We start from the raw sequence: 21,193 nt of genomic DNA, 5'->3' as shown, positions 1-21,193 counted from the left end.
CTAAAATTTCACAGAGATCCATCCACTTACACCCAAGTTATTGTCTGGAAACTACAAAAAGGCTTCTTTTTGGCCCTTTTTGGCCCCTTATTTCTCAACTTTTGGAACCATAACCCTCAAAATCAATCCCAACCTTCCTTGTGTGGAATTGAACCTTCTTGTTAATCTTTATAGAGATCCATTCTCTTAAACTTAAGAAATTGTCTTGAAACCAAATTTGTTTTCAGATGACTACGACCAAATTCCAGACGAAGCAGATTACATCCTTATAGCATTACATAAACATAAATATTTTTTTGTGTTTGTTTAAAAATGGATCACAGGGCACTTTGGGCCAGGTGAGTACAAATTGAATTGGCCTTCTTCTTAAGTTATCCTAGGTACAAACTAACATAAAGAGTAGAGATTTTAAAACATGAATGAAGATAAACACATTAAGTTTATATTTTTACTTTATGCATATTCAACATTTGCCCAGCAAAGACAAAACATACAAAATAAAACAAATGAATTATTTCTACATTTGACAAGAAACATGTTATGCATTTTTCTTCTTTTTTTAACAAAATCTTAATGAAACTTTTTAATGATACCAAATTAACAAAACAGATTTCCTTTTGGTATTACTTTTTTTTTATTTTGATTTTAAGAGACTTCTATAATAGAACATATGTAAATAACAAATATAAATTTTTCAAATATAAAGTAAAGCTTGGTAGCATTCTACCAACTTCTAGTGTAAATTTAATAAAAGTTTTTTTTTTCTTTTATGTATGTTCTTGTTAGTTCAACAAACAAGTGTTTTTTTCACTTGTATTTTTTTCAAAATGATTTTTACTCCTAAAAATTGGAATCATTAAAAAGTTTTCCTTAAAAAAGTTTTTGTAAGATATGATTCAAAAATGTTTTTTTAAGACATTTTATAAAATGTAATAAAAAACATGATAAAAATGTATATGGACGATGATAAAATAACGATATAAATTAACATATTGCATTTTTGTATAGCTTTTTTTGTTCTAAATTTAAACATACAACCTCACATTCAAGCAATCTCTTTCAAACACACAACCAGCATAGTGGTTACCATAGATACACATAGAAAGTATTAACAATTATTTTGAGTATATTAAATTAGTTTTGTGTATAAATACTGGACTAGCTTATAAATACATAATATATACAATTGCAATAACAGTCATATTTGTGCCATAAAAACAGATATTACATGTTAGAACTAATTAGCTACATGTTAATACCAGATAGTTACTAATATAGCCTTGTGTTACAAATATTTTGAAGAAAATTAGGTTCAGACATTTTGCAAAAAGATTATTTTCTGCAAAAAAATCAAGTAGTTTTATATGATGCCTTTATACTAATTATTTCCATCATGATAGGCCAATACAAATGTGTTTTATTTAGGCAAAACTGTTGGTTTAATCCACCTGTATGAAAATAGTAAAATTAACACTATAAAAGACTGTATAATTAAAATTGTCTCCCTTTTAACAATTGAACACAAGTACAAGCTCTGTCATCAATAAGAAAAAATTAAAATGCCCTTTCAAAATATTGCACAGAAAGACGTGCTCAATTAGTTGTACAACTAGTAATTCAATAAAATATTTATCTGTTTTCATGGCACAGTCTATTCTATATGAGGTATTATAAAGTAAAGGTCTTTATTTTGACATGGGTTAGTTAATATCTTTGGTGGCAGCATGGCAATAAAAACAAACCAAGTACCCTTCAGACGACCTTGAACATAAATAAAATAATTTAATTTTAAGACATCCCTGATGTCCACAAATTTAACATCCAATGAGACAAAATAAAATCTCAAAATGTTAAGCTAATGATATCTGCAATTTGTGCACCATTAAAAGCTTTTGAATTTTACATCTTTGAGATCTCCCCTTTTAATCCAGCCATGGAAATGACACACAAAATGTAATAAGCTCTTATATCACAGTGAAAAAATTCTACATCTTTGGGGAGCATCTCATTACATTTGGAATGAGCCATGAATGGCAAAAATTGAGTATACACATTAATTAAGTAAATTATTTTTGTAATAAGTATTTTGAATATTTTTAATACAAATATTAATTTTGCATATAAAATGATTGGTTAATACTGTACAAAATGAACTTTTCCTTCACCTTTTACTACCAAACCATTCCATATAAAAAGGGCATAACTAGAAACTCATACTTAAATAAAATAAACTTGTCATTTTTAAAATCCTGTTTACACTTACAACAAAATTATAGCATGTAAAATTTTAGCCAGATCTATATTGTTCAAAATGTGGTAAGAGTAAATAAAATCTAACAACCATATTGTAATTGTGTTATAAACAATTAAAAAATCAATAATAGAAAAATGGAAATCACTTTTTTCTTTCAATAAAATTAAAACCCATCTCGATCAAAACCATATAAAAAATTATACTTTATAAATAAAATATTAAATCTATATGTTTAAAATTTCTCATTCTTATTAGTAGGCAAACATTATTCTGCCAATAATCTGCTGGAATATAAATAAACTTGATCTTTGATCAGTAACATAACAAAATGAAAACATTCAAGTATATCTATTCCCATTGAGTCCATATCAAAGGCATCTGTTTTTTTATGAAACACAAGAAAGCGTTGACACATCTAACACAGCGCTGTACATCAACAAAATCTTATCCCACACTACCACTATACACAAGGCGGAGTACATTCATCCTTTCTGTTTCTTTTTTCATTTTTCTGTCTGTCCTATATTGTTATTCCCTTTATCTAGCACTGAAAATATAATAAACAATTCTTTTTATTTATTATTCATAAAATAAATTCAATTCAAATCAAATGCTAAACAAGCAACAACCTTTTACTTTATCATCACCAAAATATTTTCTAATTGCATCTCATAGTATCTATAGACAGTAAGATGTTTTTCCAGTGAAATTAAAGATATAACCATTCATTGAATTGAAAACAATTTATAGTTTTTAATTTATCCCTTTTAAAATATAACTTCATGTAATGGATTATCATTAGTTTGTTAAAAAGATACTGTGAGAGTGGATGTAAATATAATAACTTAAATATAGAACTTTCAGTTCTGATAATGGATATTATATATATATAATTTTGGTCCATAATAACCCTTACTTAGAAATCTCTTTTGATCTGTAAATTCAAATACTGTGGATTCATTTATTTTCGTGGGTACCAATTTTCGTGGTTTGGGGAAAACTTGCATATTCGTGGGTATTTAATTTCGTGGTTTTGACAAAGTATGCATATATTCCTTTAGAAAATTTGCAATTCGTTGAATATTTAAATTCGTGGTTTCCCGGTACCCACGAAATCCACGAAAATTGGTATCCAACGAATAATAATGAATCCACAGTATGCTCTTTTAACAAGGACAGTCAAACTTTCTATGGTGATGGGAAATTTGTTAACACTGAATGACAAAACTTTTCATTTATTTCCATTTATACATTATTGAACTGTGAAAATCAAAATATATTAAAATACACTTCATATTTCACTTCTACCCATTAAAAAAACAGCCCCCCCCTTTTTTTAAATCCTTGATATTCCATTGCCATTGTAGTGGTATTTTTAGAACAGGTTTCATAACATACGCAGCTGCTTAATGTACTACCTAACAGTACATCTAATATATAAAGATATTATCAATATAGATCTAGCAGAAACAAAAGGTTTTCATGCTCCATGCAATCAATAAATCAGGAATAATGTAAGTAAATTGGTAAGACAGTCACTGATGTACTAGATGGTTCTCAAGGGAACAGTAGGCACTGGCAGATAACAGTTTTCTAAAAATAACATCTCATACATATATATTTAACTGTTTTCATCAGGTGTTGATGTGTAAAATGAAAGTCATGAATTCAAAATAGATATTTATTATGTGGGACAAAAATGTTTTAATTGCATTGGCCATTGTCCTTCTAGATTTTTTATGAATGATCTTAAACAAATTTATTTTCCTGTTATCTGATAGACAAAATGCAAGCTAATCTAACTACTTAATTTCATGCCATATCTGGTTGGTCTTTTTGTTAACATATAACTTGTAATGTAACTCAAGTATACACTGGGGTAAACACGTATACTTTTACTATTCTCTTATAAAGGGAAGCAACTCATAAAAGAGAATTTAGAATTCAGGAAATGACTGCTAAAAAAAGTCACTAGTAAATGTGACTTTTCTTTTATTGAATTCATAATCTGAATGGTTAAAAACAGACATTGTTTGAAAATCACAATGGAAATATCAAAGAAAATCTTGACATTTTTACAGGAAAGACTTACTAAGAAAATAATTCAATGACAACATTAGTAAACCCAGAGCGGAGCAACAACAATAGCAACCAAAAAGATAGAAATAAAGATGTAAATTAATAAATTTGAAAATAAAAGAAAAATCTTGAATATTTTGACAACCTTAGTCGTTAATTCAATACATGTACATTTAGGAGATAACTGTATTGTATTTTAAGCTCCGACGGCATCAATTGGGGATTTGATGGTCGCAAATTAAGTTTACTGGCGACGCGTTAGCGGAGACAGTAAACAGGTATTTGCGACCATCAAATCCCCAATTGATGCCATCGGAGCTTAAAATACAATATTGTTATCTCCATTCTAATTAAACTGACAGAAAATAACGTTCAAAACATGAATTTAAAATCTGTCATATGCCGTCTGCGCTTGCGCGTACGTCCCATAGCATCAATTGTCAATTGATGCCATGTAAGAAAGTGGCGTTATCCAATTAAAATGAACGTTACAAACGTTGTTGCATTAGAATATAGGACTTTCTTAATGTTGTATCCAAACATGTAATTTTACAATCAAATGATGCCAATGTACTTTTAAAGAAGTTCCATATTTTGACTATTTAACCTATTCTATTATGTCTGTTTTGTTCACGCATAGTTGTAAATATAATGGAATTTGATGCGACTGTCATACAAATGAGAGGTTTAGCCCTATAAAACCAGGTTCAATCTGACATTTTTAACATTTGAAAATGCCTGTACTTAGTCAGGAATATGACAGTTGTTGTCCATTCATTCGATGTGTTTTATCATTTGATTTTGCCATTTGATTAGGGACTTTCCGTTTTGAATTTTCCTCGAGTTTAGTATTTTTGTGATTTTACATTTTCCCATATATGTATGTGTAAAAAAAATATAAGTTGTGACAAACAAATCAAAAATGTGTTCATTTTAAAAATGTGAGATTAAAAAAAAACAAAAAAACACACTATTCCACCATTTGATGTTATGGTTACAAATAACAAGTGATATCAAACATATAATAATTTCAAAATTATATCCTAAACACAGATCCAATCTTCAAATATTATATTAAATGATGTGTAAGTTAGGAAAACTGTATCTGTACACATTTAGTAATGCAGGCGATAATACACATTTATAACTTCAGTTTGACCTGACTGTATGAGCATGGCTGAAATAGCTAAGAAACAGGTTAGGTTCTATTTAAAAGGAGATTTGTTGCGAGACATTTCAGTAACAAATTCATTTGTGGACATAAATAAGACGAGGGTCTATGCCAAAAACTTTTCTAGCTACTAGCCGGAATTAGAAAATTTCAACATTTTTCCTACATAATTCAACAAAATTTCACTGAATTTTCAATAGCATAAACTGATTCTTACTAGACCCTGACATTTGGGCAAGAGGCTAAAGGCACGGACTGAGACGATAACAAATCAGTACATGCATTACATTTAACCTTTTCTTGGAAAGAATGTCCATAAATTATGTAACAATTTGAACCAGGCTCAAATAAGGTTGACTGAATTGAGTTATACATTTGTAGACTAGTAAGGTAGAGTAAATAATCATTACAGAATAGAAAGTTAATGGTAGTTTATATAAAATATCAAACAAGAATCACTCAACCTGATATTTTCCTTCAAGATTTTCAAAAGACAAGATGGACAAGTTTTAATTCAGTGACAGCTACAGCAATTATTGTTGAAAACAGATGGTATGAAATTTTTAAACTGTCACTGCTGACCTCTTTTCAAATAGGCGAAATTGAAGATACCAAATGAACTTGACAATGCCAAAATAAGGAAAAAACTACCAAAAGACAAATAACGGTCCACAAAACATAACATAGAAATCTAACACTGAGCAAAACTGTCCCCTTACCCATGCTTAACAGGCATTGCCAAAATATATATGTTTAGACATAGAGAATTCAGAGTTCTATCTAATAGCTGCAGTGCTTTGTTAAGACATGGCTATCACATATCCGACTATCTTCAAGAAATTTAGGTATACCTTAAAAGACCTTCTTTAAAATGTTCCTGATGCATTCTCGAGTTTAAATATAAATTTTGGAAAATTGGTCAAGAAACTCTTAATTTTAATTACATGTGCAAAGTCAGATATATGATGATTTATTTAAAAGTTGTATGGTAAACCACAATACAAATCTCTCAAGACAATTGATTGCAGGCCTCATGTTGCCTGCTGAGTCTACTTTGTGAAAATTTACAAGCCTAATTATAAGCAACCTAGTTTCTACTGCCATGAAAGCACCCAGTAGCAATTATGCTTTTTTTTCATTTGTACTCCACATGCATCCTACAACTTTTGGAAAACAAGAAAAAAGAACATGCCATTTGACAAGCAAACTAAACTTCTAGGAGAAACCATTGTTAAAGTAGGCTAAAGGCTTGGATGCATCAAACAGATTTATACCTTTTTTACTTGGATTTTTATTTAGGAATATCAGAATTCATTCTGGAAATAAAGAAGAAATAAGTTAGAGTAAGAAAATTACAAAAAGTAAATAAAAAGCATTCATTCAAACAAATCTGCTTTGTCTTGCAAAAGGTAAAACCAATATATATGCACTTGCATTTCCAACTGTTATTTCTTTAAATAATAATCAATATCAACTAAAAACTTTTTTGTAACGAAAATATGATAAATTACATCAAATATAATGTGGATTCATTTTTTATTTTGTGGTTACAAATTTTTCTAGAATTGAGGAAAAGTGGTGATTTTTGTTCCACTCATATTTGTATCAATATAAATTATTGTTTACACTGTCTACTGCAATTCTAAAATGTTTTAAATTTGTCCTAGTATCCATGTAACACATGCAGCCACCCACATTTATTCAAAAGTTGTAAATAGTCCCTAAAATGCATGGTTAATGGTCAATTAAGTGAAAACTGTATTGACAATGGTGATCTTACATATGAGAAGCCAGAATGGCCTGCAGATATTTCTCAAAACTCTTTTATCCATAAATAATATAATATTGTATTACAAATATCTTTATTCATATTTGTAGACTTATAGTGCATGTACTTATCAAAGCAACAATAAAATAAATGTGTTACCACATGAACTTGTAACTTAATGTATGCAAATAAAACCATACAGACAAATTTAAATCTGCTTAAATGTAGTTGTAAAATTTGTTTTCCAAGTTATTTTTTGCTGATTTTACAGAATGACTAATGGAAAAGGTCAAGCCAAAGAAATACCTCAATCTTACCCTGTTATTTTGAATCCCATTAGCTGAAAATCAACTTCTTGATGAGTACTAGTGGTAATTAGCATAAAGTATGTTAGCAAAAGAGTTTTCTAGTTCCCTTATTATGGACCCAAAAAGCACTAACATATAGCCCTTCCCTTAATTTTATTTCGAATAGGGAGGGGAGGGGGAGGGGGGAATATGCTTTTGCTTTAATAGTTAAAACTCTTGTTTTTTTTATCTGTTGCAGGATGCTGCATATAACATGTAGAATGGCTATTTAGACAATATTAGAATATCTTTTCAAAATCATTAAATGATACTTAGACATGACAGACCCCAATCAGGTATAGAAAAATTTACATCAATACTATGTAATTTTTTTTATCAAATATAACAAAATGACCTGAAAGTAAGTTTGATTTGCATGAAATTTAGAAAAACTTATTCTATGTTCTTTAAAGAAATATGCACCTGACTGTCACAAGCTGTTACTGCAGACAATATCTGCTGATAAAAATGGACTGTACACATATGTATGCTAAAAATATATATATTTAACATACATTCCTATTGAGTGAGACGTAGATTAGCTAACTCACTCTACAGGAATCTAATAATATTGATTCAAATGATGTGTGCATATTACATACTTAACATCACAAATCAATAATGAATGTTACTTTTTCATTTTTGCTGAATTGGTGATTGACAATATCTTGTATAAATATATTAACCCTTTTTTTCTCTCTTTAGTGTTGTTGGATTCAATTCCTGATTTCTTATTCTTGGGACTTGTTATAATCTAGACCTTTGAATTTACTTTGAAATTACATAGGTTTGAAAAACCAAAGCAGCAGACAATGTTGGATAAAGACTGGATTCACGATTGCCTTGGATCTCATTGATTTCTTAGAGAGCTAACAGATAGAACCCCAAGTTACTTGTCTATCAACTCAATCATATTCATAGTGCAAGGAGATAACAAGAGACAAAATGAATGACAGACAGACAGACACATAAGCAGACCACCTACCTAGTGTAGATAACATGACCAACAGCAACTTAAAAGTGTTACAGTATATATATGTGATGATGTCTTTCATTAAAACAGAAATTTAACAAACATTGATCAATGATAACATTAAACCCTGATAGATGAAATTTGAGTGCACAAATTGTACATTTCATGAAATCAATGAATACAATAAAAACAGCTGTCCAATAAAATAAAAGTCTTAGACAAGAAGAAAAACAAAAGAATATACACATAAACAGCACATCAACATACTCATGTAAGTGCAGACTGAAGCCACAAAAAAAGCTAAAATATATATTATGAAGTTCAGTACATACTGTTATTTCCAGAACATGGATTAGAAAGATTGAAACAGACCTAGAAAAGGGAGATAATTTCACATAGTTTAGCCATACAAATAACCTTTTTCACATGTTCATTCATGTCATTATGACAATTCCAACTTAAACCTCCTTTGGATACATGTAATTATAATCACATATACTGTGGATTCATTTATTTTTGTAGGAACCAATTTTTGTGGATTGAGGAAAAATGGTATTTTCGTGAATATTTGATTTCATGGTTTTGCAAAAGTTTACACCCAAGCATTTGTACTTCGTTGAACATTTTCACCCACATTTTTCGTGGTTCACCCAGCCCTTACCCTTCAAATCCACGAAAAAATTGGTATCCCACTAAAAATAATGCATCCACATTAGTAACTTCTTTTTAAAAAGTAAACACTACCTTCATACCTTGTTAGAAATACAGGGTACTGACAACTGATATAATTAGAAATGATGATGACTCTTGCATCTTCCCATATCAGTAGGCGGCCTTGAACAATTTATCAAAGATCTAAAATGTATGTCCACTGACCCCTGACCTTTGGCTTTAGAGCCAATAAATTCTCATGTTTTGAGGCAATAAAGTCAATAGCTTGCTTATCAGATCAATTATTTCGCATCAGCAATTATTAACCAAGCATTGGCATTTTTATCAGAAAGGAAATTCACAATAATCCTCTTGAAATTTAGAATTTAGAAAACAAAGCCATCTGGAAAGTAGTTAGACTTGCTACAGTTCCCTTTCTAATATTTCTCTCTTACTAATTTATATGTTTACTGATAAGTGCTGGCCTACTGATTGCCCTTGCAGATGTCAGTATAATTGTAATCTCCTAGTTATAGCAGTAAAATTATTAAAGGGGCAAAATTGAAAAAATAATAATAATTAGGAAGGGACATGTAGCAAGTCTAGAAAGTAGTGTACACATGATAATCCTTGAATAACAAAAACAATGGTCATTGATGACTCAATATATTAAGAAGAAAAGAGAAAAAACTCAGATACCCTCGACTTTAGATTATCTGTACCTACAATAATGTTTTCCTGTTGCATGCATATTTGAAGCCTTAATTTCTCTTCCCTTTATTACATTACTGAGACAGAAAAGGGATTTTCTTACAAAAATCCAAATGCTTACCAGGCAACCAGCCGCCAGTCCAGAAACTCATTTTAGACAACAGACTTGGGATATTATGAATTGTTGTTAAGCATGCAAACTGTTTAAAGCCAAAATCAACAAGTTTAACTTCATAAAACACTAATTAGAACTCCCTTTTTTGGTAAAGCCTTAACATGCTTAAGGAGGCAGCTGACATACCTGTCTCCAAAAACGTTTAGGCCATTCAAAAGAAACCTGTAACACATGAATGATGTGTGCAATTTATAACGGCCAACAGAATATACAATTTCACTTGCCCCATTTGTGAATTTGCCTATGTTTTCTTACAATTATCAATTTTCTGAATTTCTAAGATAGTCATTATAAACTGTCATATAAAAAGTGATAAATTTTAAAAGGACTTGTTGCAGATTCATCAAATTTCCTGCTATTACTGTGGATGATTCACTTAGAAATGTTTCTTAGAATTGAAGGCAGTGTGCAATTGTAGCAGCCAACCTGTTTAACTATGATTAACTCAATATTCATGATATATTCAAATGATATTAGTGACATCACTGAAAAAGTGACTTTTTACATTTATAACTGTCTTGTGTGTACTACATGTACCAAATGATTATAAACATGATAAATAATGTACATTTGTACAGTACAGAATGACAGACAAAACACAATTTATACTAGTTAGATAAAAAATCTAGTATGGATATGCTCATGATGCTGAGGGAATCACTGTAGAACAGAATGATTGAACATTATCATTGTTATAACTCACTTGATTTATAAATGCAATCATGGTATTGACATGTACAGGGAAAGAAACAAGAAAAATTGAAGAGTGAATCAATAAATACAACTATGAACATTCACAGTGAAATGCCACTTTTTTGTCAGATTAAATTGAATCACTACATGTACATGTTTATGTTTGTAAAAAGTCTTGCAACATTTAGGCCTGAGAGGTTTGGACAGGAAAAATTATGTTAAAACCCCAAAATTTACATCAGAATATCAATCTGGACATCAAACTCTATTTGGACCTAAATATTTACCTACCTATAGTAAATTTTAGAATAATAAATATATTGAGGGCTTTCAACAGCCAATTTCAATAATCGTAAGTGTACATAGTTCAGCCTGAATTATAGTTTGCTCGAGCTCTAGTCTTGATCAGCTTCTAAGTTGTTTTTTTTAGACAGAAACACAACTACATGTATATGTCATGTATGTGGATACTAAAATGAACATGATATTTATGTGTATACAATAACAGTATACATTAATTTTGAACACACTATATATCCCAATTGAGTGTTAAACTTTACCCAAATTAGTTAAATCTTTTTTATTCATTTGGTTAGTTTTGAAAAGAATTCAATCTTTAAGAACTTCATGCGTGGTTGAGGTATTAATTTAGACTTTGAATATCAAAAACACTTTTCCAAGAGAGCAAAAACACATTTTTTATCAAGTTTTTCAATATATATTATTTCAGAATTACTTTAGAAATTTTAGATATATATATATTACTATTATCAGAAAGAAGAGATGGTGTTATAAAGCTTGGTAAAGATGTAAAGTGAATTTCTAGCTAGCACCCAGAAACCCAAGGACCATTCTCAAGAGACTAACTCTTTATCAACTTACCCTGGGGCCTAATAATCCCTCCTGTTATGGTATGATCGGCCAGAAGCCCTACCATAATCTTCATAATGTGAGTTGTGGTTGTGACTTACTTTGGAAGTCCCCATTTTATTGCGTCCGCCTTGTCCGCTTCTACGCATATTCCGACGTTCTCTGTCAAATTCCAGATCTTCCAACCTCTGTGTAAGGGTAAGTTTTTGTTGAATTGCCATTCGTAATAATGAATTCAATGTCTTCTTCTCTTCCTCTGCGCTCGCCAACTGTCTCTGCATTTCATCCAGTTGTGTGACATATTCATCACAACGCTGTGCAAACATTGCTCTTAGAGATGCAAATGTGGCTGCATCTTCTTTCAATGCTTTCAGTTCATTTCTCAGCTTCATCATTGTCTCAGTGACAATCACTTTTTCAGTGTCATATTTTTGTTTCAGATTAGCTAAAGCTACTTCAGCAGTTGATTTGTTTGCTTTGAGCACACTTCTCAATGTTGCTATTTGTTCTCGTTTTGTAGACAACATGGCTTTCAATTTAACAACTTGTTCTTGTAATTCCTGAACATCTGTATTTTCGTTATCACCATTACGTTGTCGTGACACTTCCATCAAATGCTCTACTGCCCTCTTCAAGTATTTAACCTGATCGATGACGGTTTCCGTAAGTTTGTAACATGATATCGGATCACCCTTGATATCATCATAATTCTTCTTAGCTTTTGATTTGGTCTTTCTTGGTGATTTGTCACCATTCTTTTTAGCGATAGGGTCTTCTTTCTCTTCACTACTGCTACGTGAACCATCTCGAGACAACTGTGCCGCAGCTTTGGCATGATCAAGCATAACTCTGCTTGGTGTTTCACCATTCACCTCACATACAAGATGATAAAGCTGTGCCATTTCTTCTGTGGCCTTTACAAGTTCATCTTGAGTTGTATTCAAACTTCCCTGAGCCTCTGAAGCAGCCATTGTCATGGCTTTCAAATCTTTCTCTAAGTCTTTAATTGTATTTTCATACTGATTACACTTATTCCTGAGGTCCTCTAAAGCATGACCAAATTCTTTCTCGTCATATCTGACAGTACCATGCTGACCTCTAGCTTGAAGGTTGTTAATCTCATCATTTAGGGTACTTATTTCAGAAAGGGCTTTGGAATATTTCCTTTCATTAACACGGAGATTCTTTTTCAGTTCCAGTAACGATTTCTTATCTGGATCAGTTTCATTGGCTATTAATTCATCTAAATCGGTTGAATCATCATCCATGCCAAGCTCCGTCTCTCTTTCCTTTATCACAGAATTTATATGAGATTTCAATTGATCGGCACGTTTCTTTTGTTCTATAAGGTCCTGCTGAGTGTCCTCAATCAGCTTTTGAGCCTCATCTAAAGCTTTTTGAAGTTCACCTTTTTCTTGTTCACTTTGATCTAAAAGTTGTTCTAATTTTTTCACCTCATTCTCTTGAATTTCACTAAGAATGTCATTCACTTTACCAGGACCTGGTTTAACGAGAGATTTTGTATCATCATTTTGGAAGTCTGCCTCTATCCTCCTTAATGCAGGATTATCGTGTTCACCCTGTCCTTCATCAGTGTCATCAATAATTTCTGATCTACTATTTGGTAGTCCTTCACTGAGCCCGCTCATGTGAGCTAAATTACTTAAATTAAACATAGATTCTTGATTAATTCTTTGGTCAAGTTCTTTCTTGAGTGAATGTTTTTGTTCTCGCTCATGTTGTAATGAATTTAATGCTTCTTCCAAATTTTTTTCAACAATTTTTTTCAAACTTGTGTTTTCATCCAATTGAATGTTAAGATCGTCAAGTTCTTCATGAAGTCTTCGAATTTCATGTTTCATTCCTTCAAATTCAACCTGACTCTGTTTTAACTGAGAAACTGTTTTTTGGAGTGAAATGTTTTCTTCTTCGAGTTCAGCATAATCAGCCAAATTTCGATTTTCCCGTTTTCTGAACTCGGAAATGTCATTTTTATATTGTCTTCTTTGATCTTCTAACGTATCAGTTTGTTGTTGTAATTCCAAAACTGCTTGATGTAATCGCTCATTTTCGGCTGAGCTCCGATCGAAGGACTGTTTGAATGATTTTAATTCAGTCTCAAGTTCATTGATTGATGTTTTATAACTTTCTTCCCTTGTAGCTGTTTCCTGTAGGAATGTGTCTTCATGGTGAATTCCACTTTTTTGTTGCTTACGAAATGTGTCCTGATGTTTGTTTAATGCCTAAAATGAAAAAGAAGATGATCATTAATTATTCTTAATATGCACAAAATACAAAACAAACATTCAAATCTTTTAAATAAAACTATATTTGCTTAATGTCCAGTAACTTATACCCATACATGTATCTCCACACTATAAATAACAGAATATTGTTGAACATACATATGCATGTGAATGACTTTCAAGTGTTACAACAATTTGAATGTATCAGTATTTAACGTGTAGACAAAATGTGTTTTTACCAGATTTTGTTCCTTATCATGTCTGTTCCTTTTTTTATTCTATTTTTTCATTTTTACTGCTACATTGTGAACATTGAAATTACCAGTACAGATCAATGGCAATATACACTAAATCTAAAAGTGATTAAATGCATATATATGGCATTGGACACTTATATGGATTGTTACAAACCCTAAGTTAACCTCTTCTTATATTTTATTATAACATGTTGTAGGGTTACTGTTTCATGATGTATAGCCATTATCTCCATTTATTCATATTAACACATTTATAACTTTTCTTAAAACAAAATTGCAGAAAATCAGGAGATATAGATGACTTAATTTTACAGCTTTCATCTGGTACGAAACACATTGCACAAAATCTAAGTGAATTTGTAAAGAACTGGTGAAAGTTTTTCAGATTTCTTCTGATATCTGGTTCTATTATTTCTATTGATCAAGATGAAAACTTAAGATTAAATGTTCATCAATCATATAATATGTTTGATACCAGAGATGGGTCTGATTACTTTCAATGTAATTGATTAAATTACAATTACTTTGTCAATTTTACGATTAAATTAAATTAATGATTACATCATTTCTCAAAATAACTGATTAAATTAATGATTACATTGGCATGTAATCATGATTACATCTGATTACAATGAATTTCAAAATAACCCCTTTGAATGATGGAAATGAATAAAGGTTCAATATAACTAGCACTTCTTGAGAAAGGACTTCATTTGATATGTTATTGAATAATAACTTCAAACTTCATCAATTTAATATACCACAAAGATTCACAACATATATACATAAACATTGTGTCACTGAATCTGTATCATCATTAATTTCTGAATTATTTTGACTTCAGTCGAAAAAAAGTTTGTAAAGAGGTTTGGTTTTTGTCTTTCTGACATCTTCCAGACTTTATATGTATTTCAGGGTGCAATCATGGGAAGTTATAATATGAACGAAATAAAGTTACCAGTTAAAAACATATTTAAAATTGTAATACATTGTTGAAAAAATCTGAAACAAAATATAAGTATTAAAAATCATTGCAATTTACATGTCCATAAATATACCAACATTTGTTTATTTTAAACAACTTAAATATTTGTCACACCCTTTGTTTGTGCTAATTAGATAGATTTGTCTGATTTAAAAAAAAAAAAATATTTTGCCCTACAGATACATACCATTGGTAATTGCAATAAAAACAGACCTTAATTGGTCTTCAAACTGTCAATTCAAAAGTGATAATAGTCTCAATATAAACAAACTTTAAGGATTATAATTCAGGGGCTGAAAAAAGTATTTCTTGAAAGTTACATTCATTATCAAATGTACATTTTTAAATTGTGCATGTACAATATCTTTTAGTTAGGCTAACATGGCTAATGTTGAATTTCAATTCTGTAACAATTCTTTTTACTGAAGTAAATAAATGAATTAACATGCTTTAATTAAACAAAACTATTTTAACAAGTTAAACATTTATTAAATATGAATAAAGGTTCATTTAAGGCATGCCATATTGACCATAAACACAATTTCAGATTTTTTCTTCATTGTAATCAGAATGTAATCAAAAAGTAATCAGGATTACAAGGTATTTTGAAAAGTAATTGATTAAATTAAATTACATGTAATCAGATTCTTGGCTGATTAATGATTACAATGATTACTTGAAAAATTGTAATCAATTACAGCTGATTAATGATTACAATTACAATTACCCCAAGCCTGTTTGATACAGGTTTTATTTTCATGTACATACAGTAAAAGTAGATACTCTTTTAAAGTCTTTTTATCATGTTTATAGCTTTCTCTTTAGATGTGTGGTTGCTACAGTGTATAAAGTTAGGAAAGAGTAAATGGGAGAGAAGGTGTCAATGTTTTCCATTTATTTTTTTTCCTTTTAAGGGGAAATGTTTGTACTTTTTTTATTGGTTGTTGTGGGGTATGTATTAACCCTCTATTGAAAACAGAGGAGTACAAAAAAAATCAAACAGAGATCTAGAAGTGAGCATGACTGACAAAAATGTCACTCCCATCCCGTCTGCACCCTCTGCAGTAAGAACTAAATAAGAATGTATCACTATTACCCCTTATTGTCAACAATATAATTTATGTGATATACACTAAAACTGTCATTTCTGACATGTTAACTAGTACCTGTACTATGCTGAACATTGTATAATCAAATACATAAACATATAATTTTAGGTGGTTTGCTCAATAGACACAATGACAGACATTTTTTTTGTACATGACATAATGGTTTGATCTAATGTGTTAGTATTTAGTTAACACATTAAGTATATGATATACAGGTTTTAGCTTGTAGCTTATTTCTGTCAGAAGTGTGTTGATTTAGTAAATTGTATAATTCATTTATTTTTAAATCATTGGGCTTGACCACAAAGTGGAAAGTAGTTTCTTATTGGGTTAGATCTAAGGCAGAAATTACTTTTTTATGTCTACATGGAGATGAAAGGCTAGGTTTAGAATGTATATATTTACATAGGCGGATCCAGGGGGCCCTGGTTAGCCCCCCCCCCCTTTCATGGGAAAATTTGGTTGATTATATAGGGAATCATTGAAGCATGATGATGACTGAAGCCCCCTCCCCCTTTAGGAAAAGTTCTGGATCCGCCACTGTTTTACCAAGCAAAGGAATAAAACCAGAAAAGATGTCATTGTACATGTATGCATGGACCATTATTAGATGAGAGTCCTAACCAAACAGTACATGTTTAAGTTTCCTAGTCTGGAAGAGTTGCAAACAAACCTAACAGAGATAAGTAAATAAACATCTGCCATCATCAGCCAATGTTATAATGGAATAAAAACTATGATATATAAACAAAGACTATCCTTGATGAGGCATTTAATTGCTCTTGACATATAGGAAATGCAACATACAAAATGTACATATGTTTTTAAGACTGAAAATATCTATTCTTGTTTCCTTCTTCCTGGCAGAGAAAATAGGTTAGGTTGTTACATTTAATGTGAAATAATTTTATTTTGAAAAATATTTCACATATTGATATAATTTTTCTTATAGCATGTATAGGGAAATTTTCTGGATAGTAAATGTATTTTTAAAAATTCAAATGGTTTGATTTCAACAGCGCTTTACTAAAAGTATTCATAAAATGTGTGCTAATTCGATTTTATTGGGTTGCAAAATGCAAGGAGGTCTGGTACCAAAAGTATAGTTTTTTTTAGCATTTAAACCATATAAGGTACCGGTACAATGTATTTTAAAAACCATTTTTTTCACAACATACATGTACAATTGTAAGAAATTTAATTTTTTCCTCCAATCAATGAGTACATAATATTACAATTGTGTAACACAAGATGCATTAATAGCCCTGTACTTATTGATTGTATGATTTAATTAATAATATTATTTAGCATAATTTCAATAATTTCAATAACCTTCAAAATTCTATGATCAAACAGATCAAATGTTACATGTTCAAACATTTTAAATTTTGTTTAGAATATAATTCTGTAACACTTTAATTTCACTCATGTAATCAAAAGAAATTATATAATATATTTTTAACCACATTGAGAAGCACTTTTGATCTGGACTTGTCAACCATAAAATGCTTTATTTACATATAATTTGGTTTTAAGATTTAAAATCAAAGAGATGGGAAAACATTCCAACAATGAATGATCTTCCCTTATTTGGAATAAAATTTATGAAAATGAAATATAATCATGATTTGAATTATGAATTCATAAGCTGTTTAGCCCAAACTTATGGTTGACAGTGCATAAGATATGTATGAATACCAGCAGATACATCCCATTAATAACACATGTGTTACATGTTAATCTACAACACATCAAAAACTACACCCGTAGCCTTATGAGTTAAACAGACATAAAGGTTCATTCATATTTGTTAATACAAAATTTTAAAGTTTACCTGAATCTTTAGAAATAAATTAAACAACCAACACCTTCTGCCTACATCTTTTTATTCAGGTCATGTGAAGAAAAAATATTCCATTATATTGCTTATAAGGATAGGTAGATTTAAGATGTAGGTTGCTTAAAATTATAATTATGTCACACATATCACTAAATTTACGGAGATGTGGGGTACTTTTAGTACAAATGTAGTCTGTCCTTGCAAAATTTTGTTGGCCAAAACCTTGGGACCACATCTTTTCTAGAACTTTGTATTTTGTTATTAAAATCTCATACAAAAGATTTATTGATTATTATTTGCTGAATTTACATTGACAAATATTTCATGCAAACATAGGACATGTTATAATTTAAAACAGAGACATGAGACTGGACATGGCTTCCGGTGATAAGAAAAAGACTTGAGTTTCTAATTCATAATCAATAATAACATTGAAAAGAAAGATTAATGTATAAATGAATGAAAATCTGTGTCCACTGGACAATGACTGGACACAGATTGCCCCATTTGTCAATATGTAAAAGATAGATTCAGCAATTTTTAAATTCATAACATGACATTCCTCGAGAAAAAGTGAAACCCCTAAATTCAAACTCATCTGTGCTTGGAGGTATTATTAACCATTGTGTACAAGTTTCATGACATTTGGTTGAGACAAACTAAAGTTAGAAATCTGAAACTAATTTTACAACATACAGACAGGACTAGATGGACAAGGGTAAAACTTAAAGCCTCCTCTGTCTGGTGTGGCCATCACAAAGGGTTTTTATCTAAAAACATTTTAAATCATCTAATATTTTTCCTTTGCCTCACAATGGAACATAACATTACAGGTACCATTGCCAGCTTATAAATCGTGTTTTTAACATGCACCAAAACAAAGTGTGCTGAAAAGTGTATCCAAACAATCAACCATAAACTTATCCCTGTCACCACGAAACCACTGCACGAAAAAAACAAATGCACATTTTATAAATGTATTATAATTTATACCCATGCAGGATTATTTAAAAGCTCCTGTAAAATAATATTCATGTATATAAGAACCAACAATTAATAGAGTAATACAAACAATACCAGGGTATATGTGTTCATGAAATGCATCCAATGACCCTAGCTTGTCTGGCAAAACAGCTGTTAGACAGACTATAGAATATAAAGCCTTCTTGGTTAATTTCTTCAAAAGTGTACATCAAAATATGTGATTGCTTAACAACGGAAATTCATCCAATAATATAATGCTATTTTCATTTTAGGTACGCACAATAAAATCACCTTTATACCTTTAAGGGCTTTTTTAAAGATATTGAAACAGACAATTCTCAACAGTAGATGTCAACAAGTGTTTGCTTGTGATCAAGATAGCTGATTGAAGGTTTAAAAGACCCCACTTATTTTTTCGCATAATCATCAAAGCCATATGATGCAGTGCAAAGCAAAAGTTTCAAAAGCATATCAAGAAATTTTCCCTTTAAAAGGGGGACATCTTTTTTTTTCTTGAATCTTAAAGTCATATGAAACCAGTGACTGGTGAAAAATAATGTTATTCCAATTCATGTACCAATGCATACAAACATCATAAACAGTCTTCTGTGCACGATTTTATAATTTTTTTCGCATAAATTTCGTAAAATCATCAATTTTTTTTCAATCGGTCAGTGTTATTGAGAAAATATGGCATGTAATTAAAGTTCGTGTATTGAAGCCGAAGTTGAACGATTGTCACCTGTTTGCCAACAATCAACAAAAAGCATGGATATTGACCACTTGTTTAACATGTTAAATCAGATAATTATAGTTTATTTTAAGGACATCCATGCGTATTGCGATCACCAGATTTTTACGACATGGGTCACACTGAGGTCACTTTGAATACGGAAAATATGTTCGGGAATTGCTTCCTGGATGGAATTAACATAAAGTAAACTTCTTCTAAATATGAACAAATTAAAGAATTTTCTTCAGAAAAAAGTATATATGTACATAAGTTTTATAATGAAAACTATCCATGGAGTTAAATAAAAAAGCATATGCATTATTTTTTTTAAATTTGAGGTTTCTTATGACTTTAAAGTAAATAATTCCAAGTAAACCACATTTTTTTGCCATGCTTTGTTGTTTTCAAACTCTGATACAAATTTGAATGCAATATTCAATGTTTGGTTTTATTGGACATTCAATTTCACTAATGATTAATCAAGGAATGTGATTGATTGATCATAAGGATAATCTCAAGGTACATAATCAGTTAAAACGTTTTCTGGTTCAATTCAGACCAATTAATGCTGCTGAGGTTTTAAATCTGCTACAATGCAAGATAATCTGAAGAATCAAAAATATGTAATAATATGTTTAGATGACTTCAAATACGACACGCGGAATAGCAAAATTCAATATTCAACTTTGAGATATTCCCCCAACTTGACGACAGCTAGTCATAAGAAGGGCATTGACGCACCCAAATCTCTGTGAAAACAATAAATATAATATTTACCTCTTTAGCTGTGTCTAGTTCTTGCTTTAATGTTTCATATTGTGTCTCTATTTCTTCGATTTGCTGTTGAAGTTGCTGTTTTTCCTCTAACACTGCAAGTCCGTACTCAGCGGCTTGCACCTTTTCTTGTGTCGTCTCGGCAAGTTCTGTCTGCAGTCGCTCGACTTCTCGCCTCAACTCTTCAACAGACTGGTCGGCACTACTTGGATCTGACATTTTTAACCTAAAGAGGACTTAAATTATTCAAATAACACGAAAATTGGAAGAAAGTTTCAAGGGCAGACTCCCCCATACTATACAGTCGCCATCTTATTAATTTATGCAGCTATGTTGTCATGTGACCAGACTTGTCTTTATATGGAAACCCTAATTAACTTTAATGCTAACCGTGTTTATGTTGGGTTTTTAAAAATTAATCCTATTTATGGAGATCTGGTCCCCATAATGTACATCAAAAAGAAAAAAATTAGTGTAAATATTAAGACAAGTCACCTATCATCAGTTGTTTACAATATATTGATCTTGGATAATAATGTAAATTATGCAAATTCTTATGGCATTAGTACATTA

General features: G+C 30.5%; 1 protein-coding gene across 8 annotated transcripts; it reads right to left on the bottom strand.

The window, feature by feature from the left end:
• Positions 1–434: 434 nt before the first annotated feature.
• On the bottom strand, positions 435–20,959 carry LOC143080111 (protein bicaudal D homolog 1-like). 8 transcript variants are annotated; one of them, XM_076255832.1, is made up of 5 exons: positions 20,624–20,959; positions 11,794–13,935; positions 10,256–10,291; positions 6,779–6,820; positions 435–2,801 (listed from the first exon to the last, which is right to left on the bottom strand). In XM_076255832.1, the coding sequence occupies exons 1-4, from the start codon at positions 20,837–20,839 to the stop codon at positions 6,809–6,811; spliced, it is 2,406 nt and encodes an 801-aa protein (XP_076111947.1). In that variant the 5' UTR covers positions 20,840–20,959; the 3' UTR covers positions 435–2,801; positions 6,779–6,808. The 8 variants fall into 8 exon arrangements, with proteins under 8 accessions (XP_076111947.1, XP_076111955.1, XP_076111937.1 ...); XM_076255840.1 differs by lacking the exon at positions 10,256–10,291 and adding an exon at positions 8,925–8,964; XM_076255822.1 differs by lacking the exons at positions 6,779–6,820; positions 10,256–10,291 and adding an exon at positions 8,925–8,964 and having other exon boundaries at positions 11,705–13,935.
• Positions 20,960–21,193: the final 234 nt, after the last annotated feature.

This window comes from Mytilus galloprovincialis, chromosome 1 (assembly GCF_965363235.1).
Source record: "Mytilus galloprovincialis chromosome 1, xbMytGall1.hap1.1, whole genome shotgun sequence".
Taxonomy (NCBI): Eukaryota; Metazoa; Mollusca; class Bivalvia; order Mytilida; family Mytilidae; genus Mytilus; species Mytilus galloprovincialis.
This window is presented reverse-complemented; position numbering and strand designations above follow the sequence as displayed.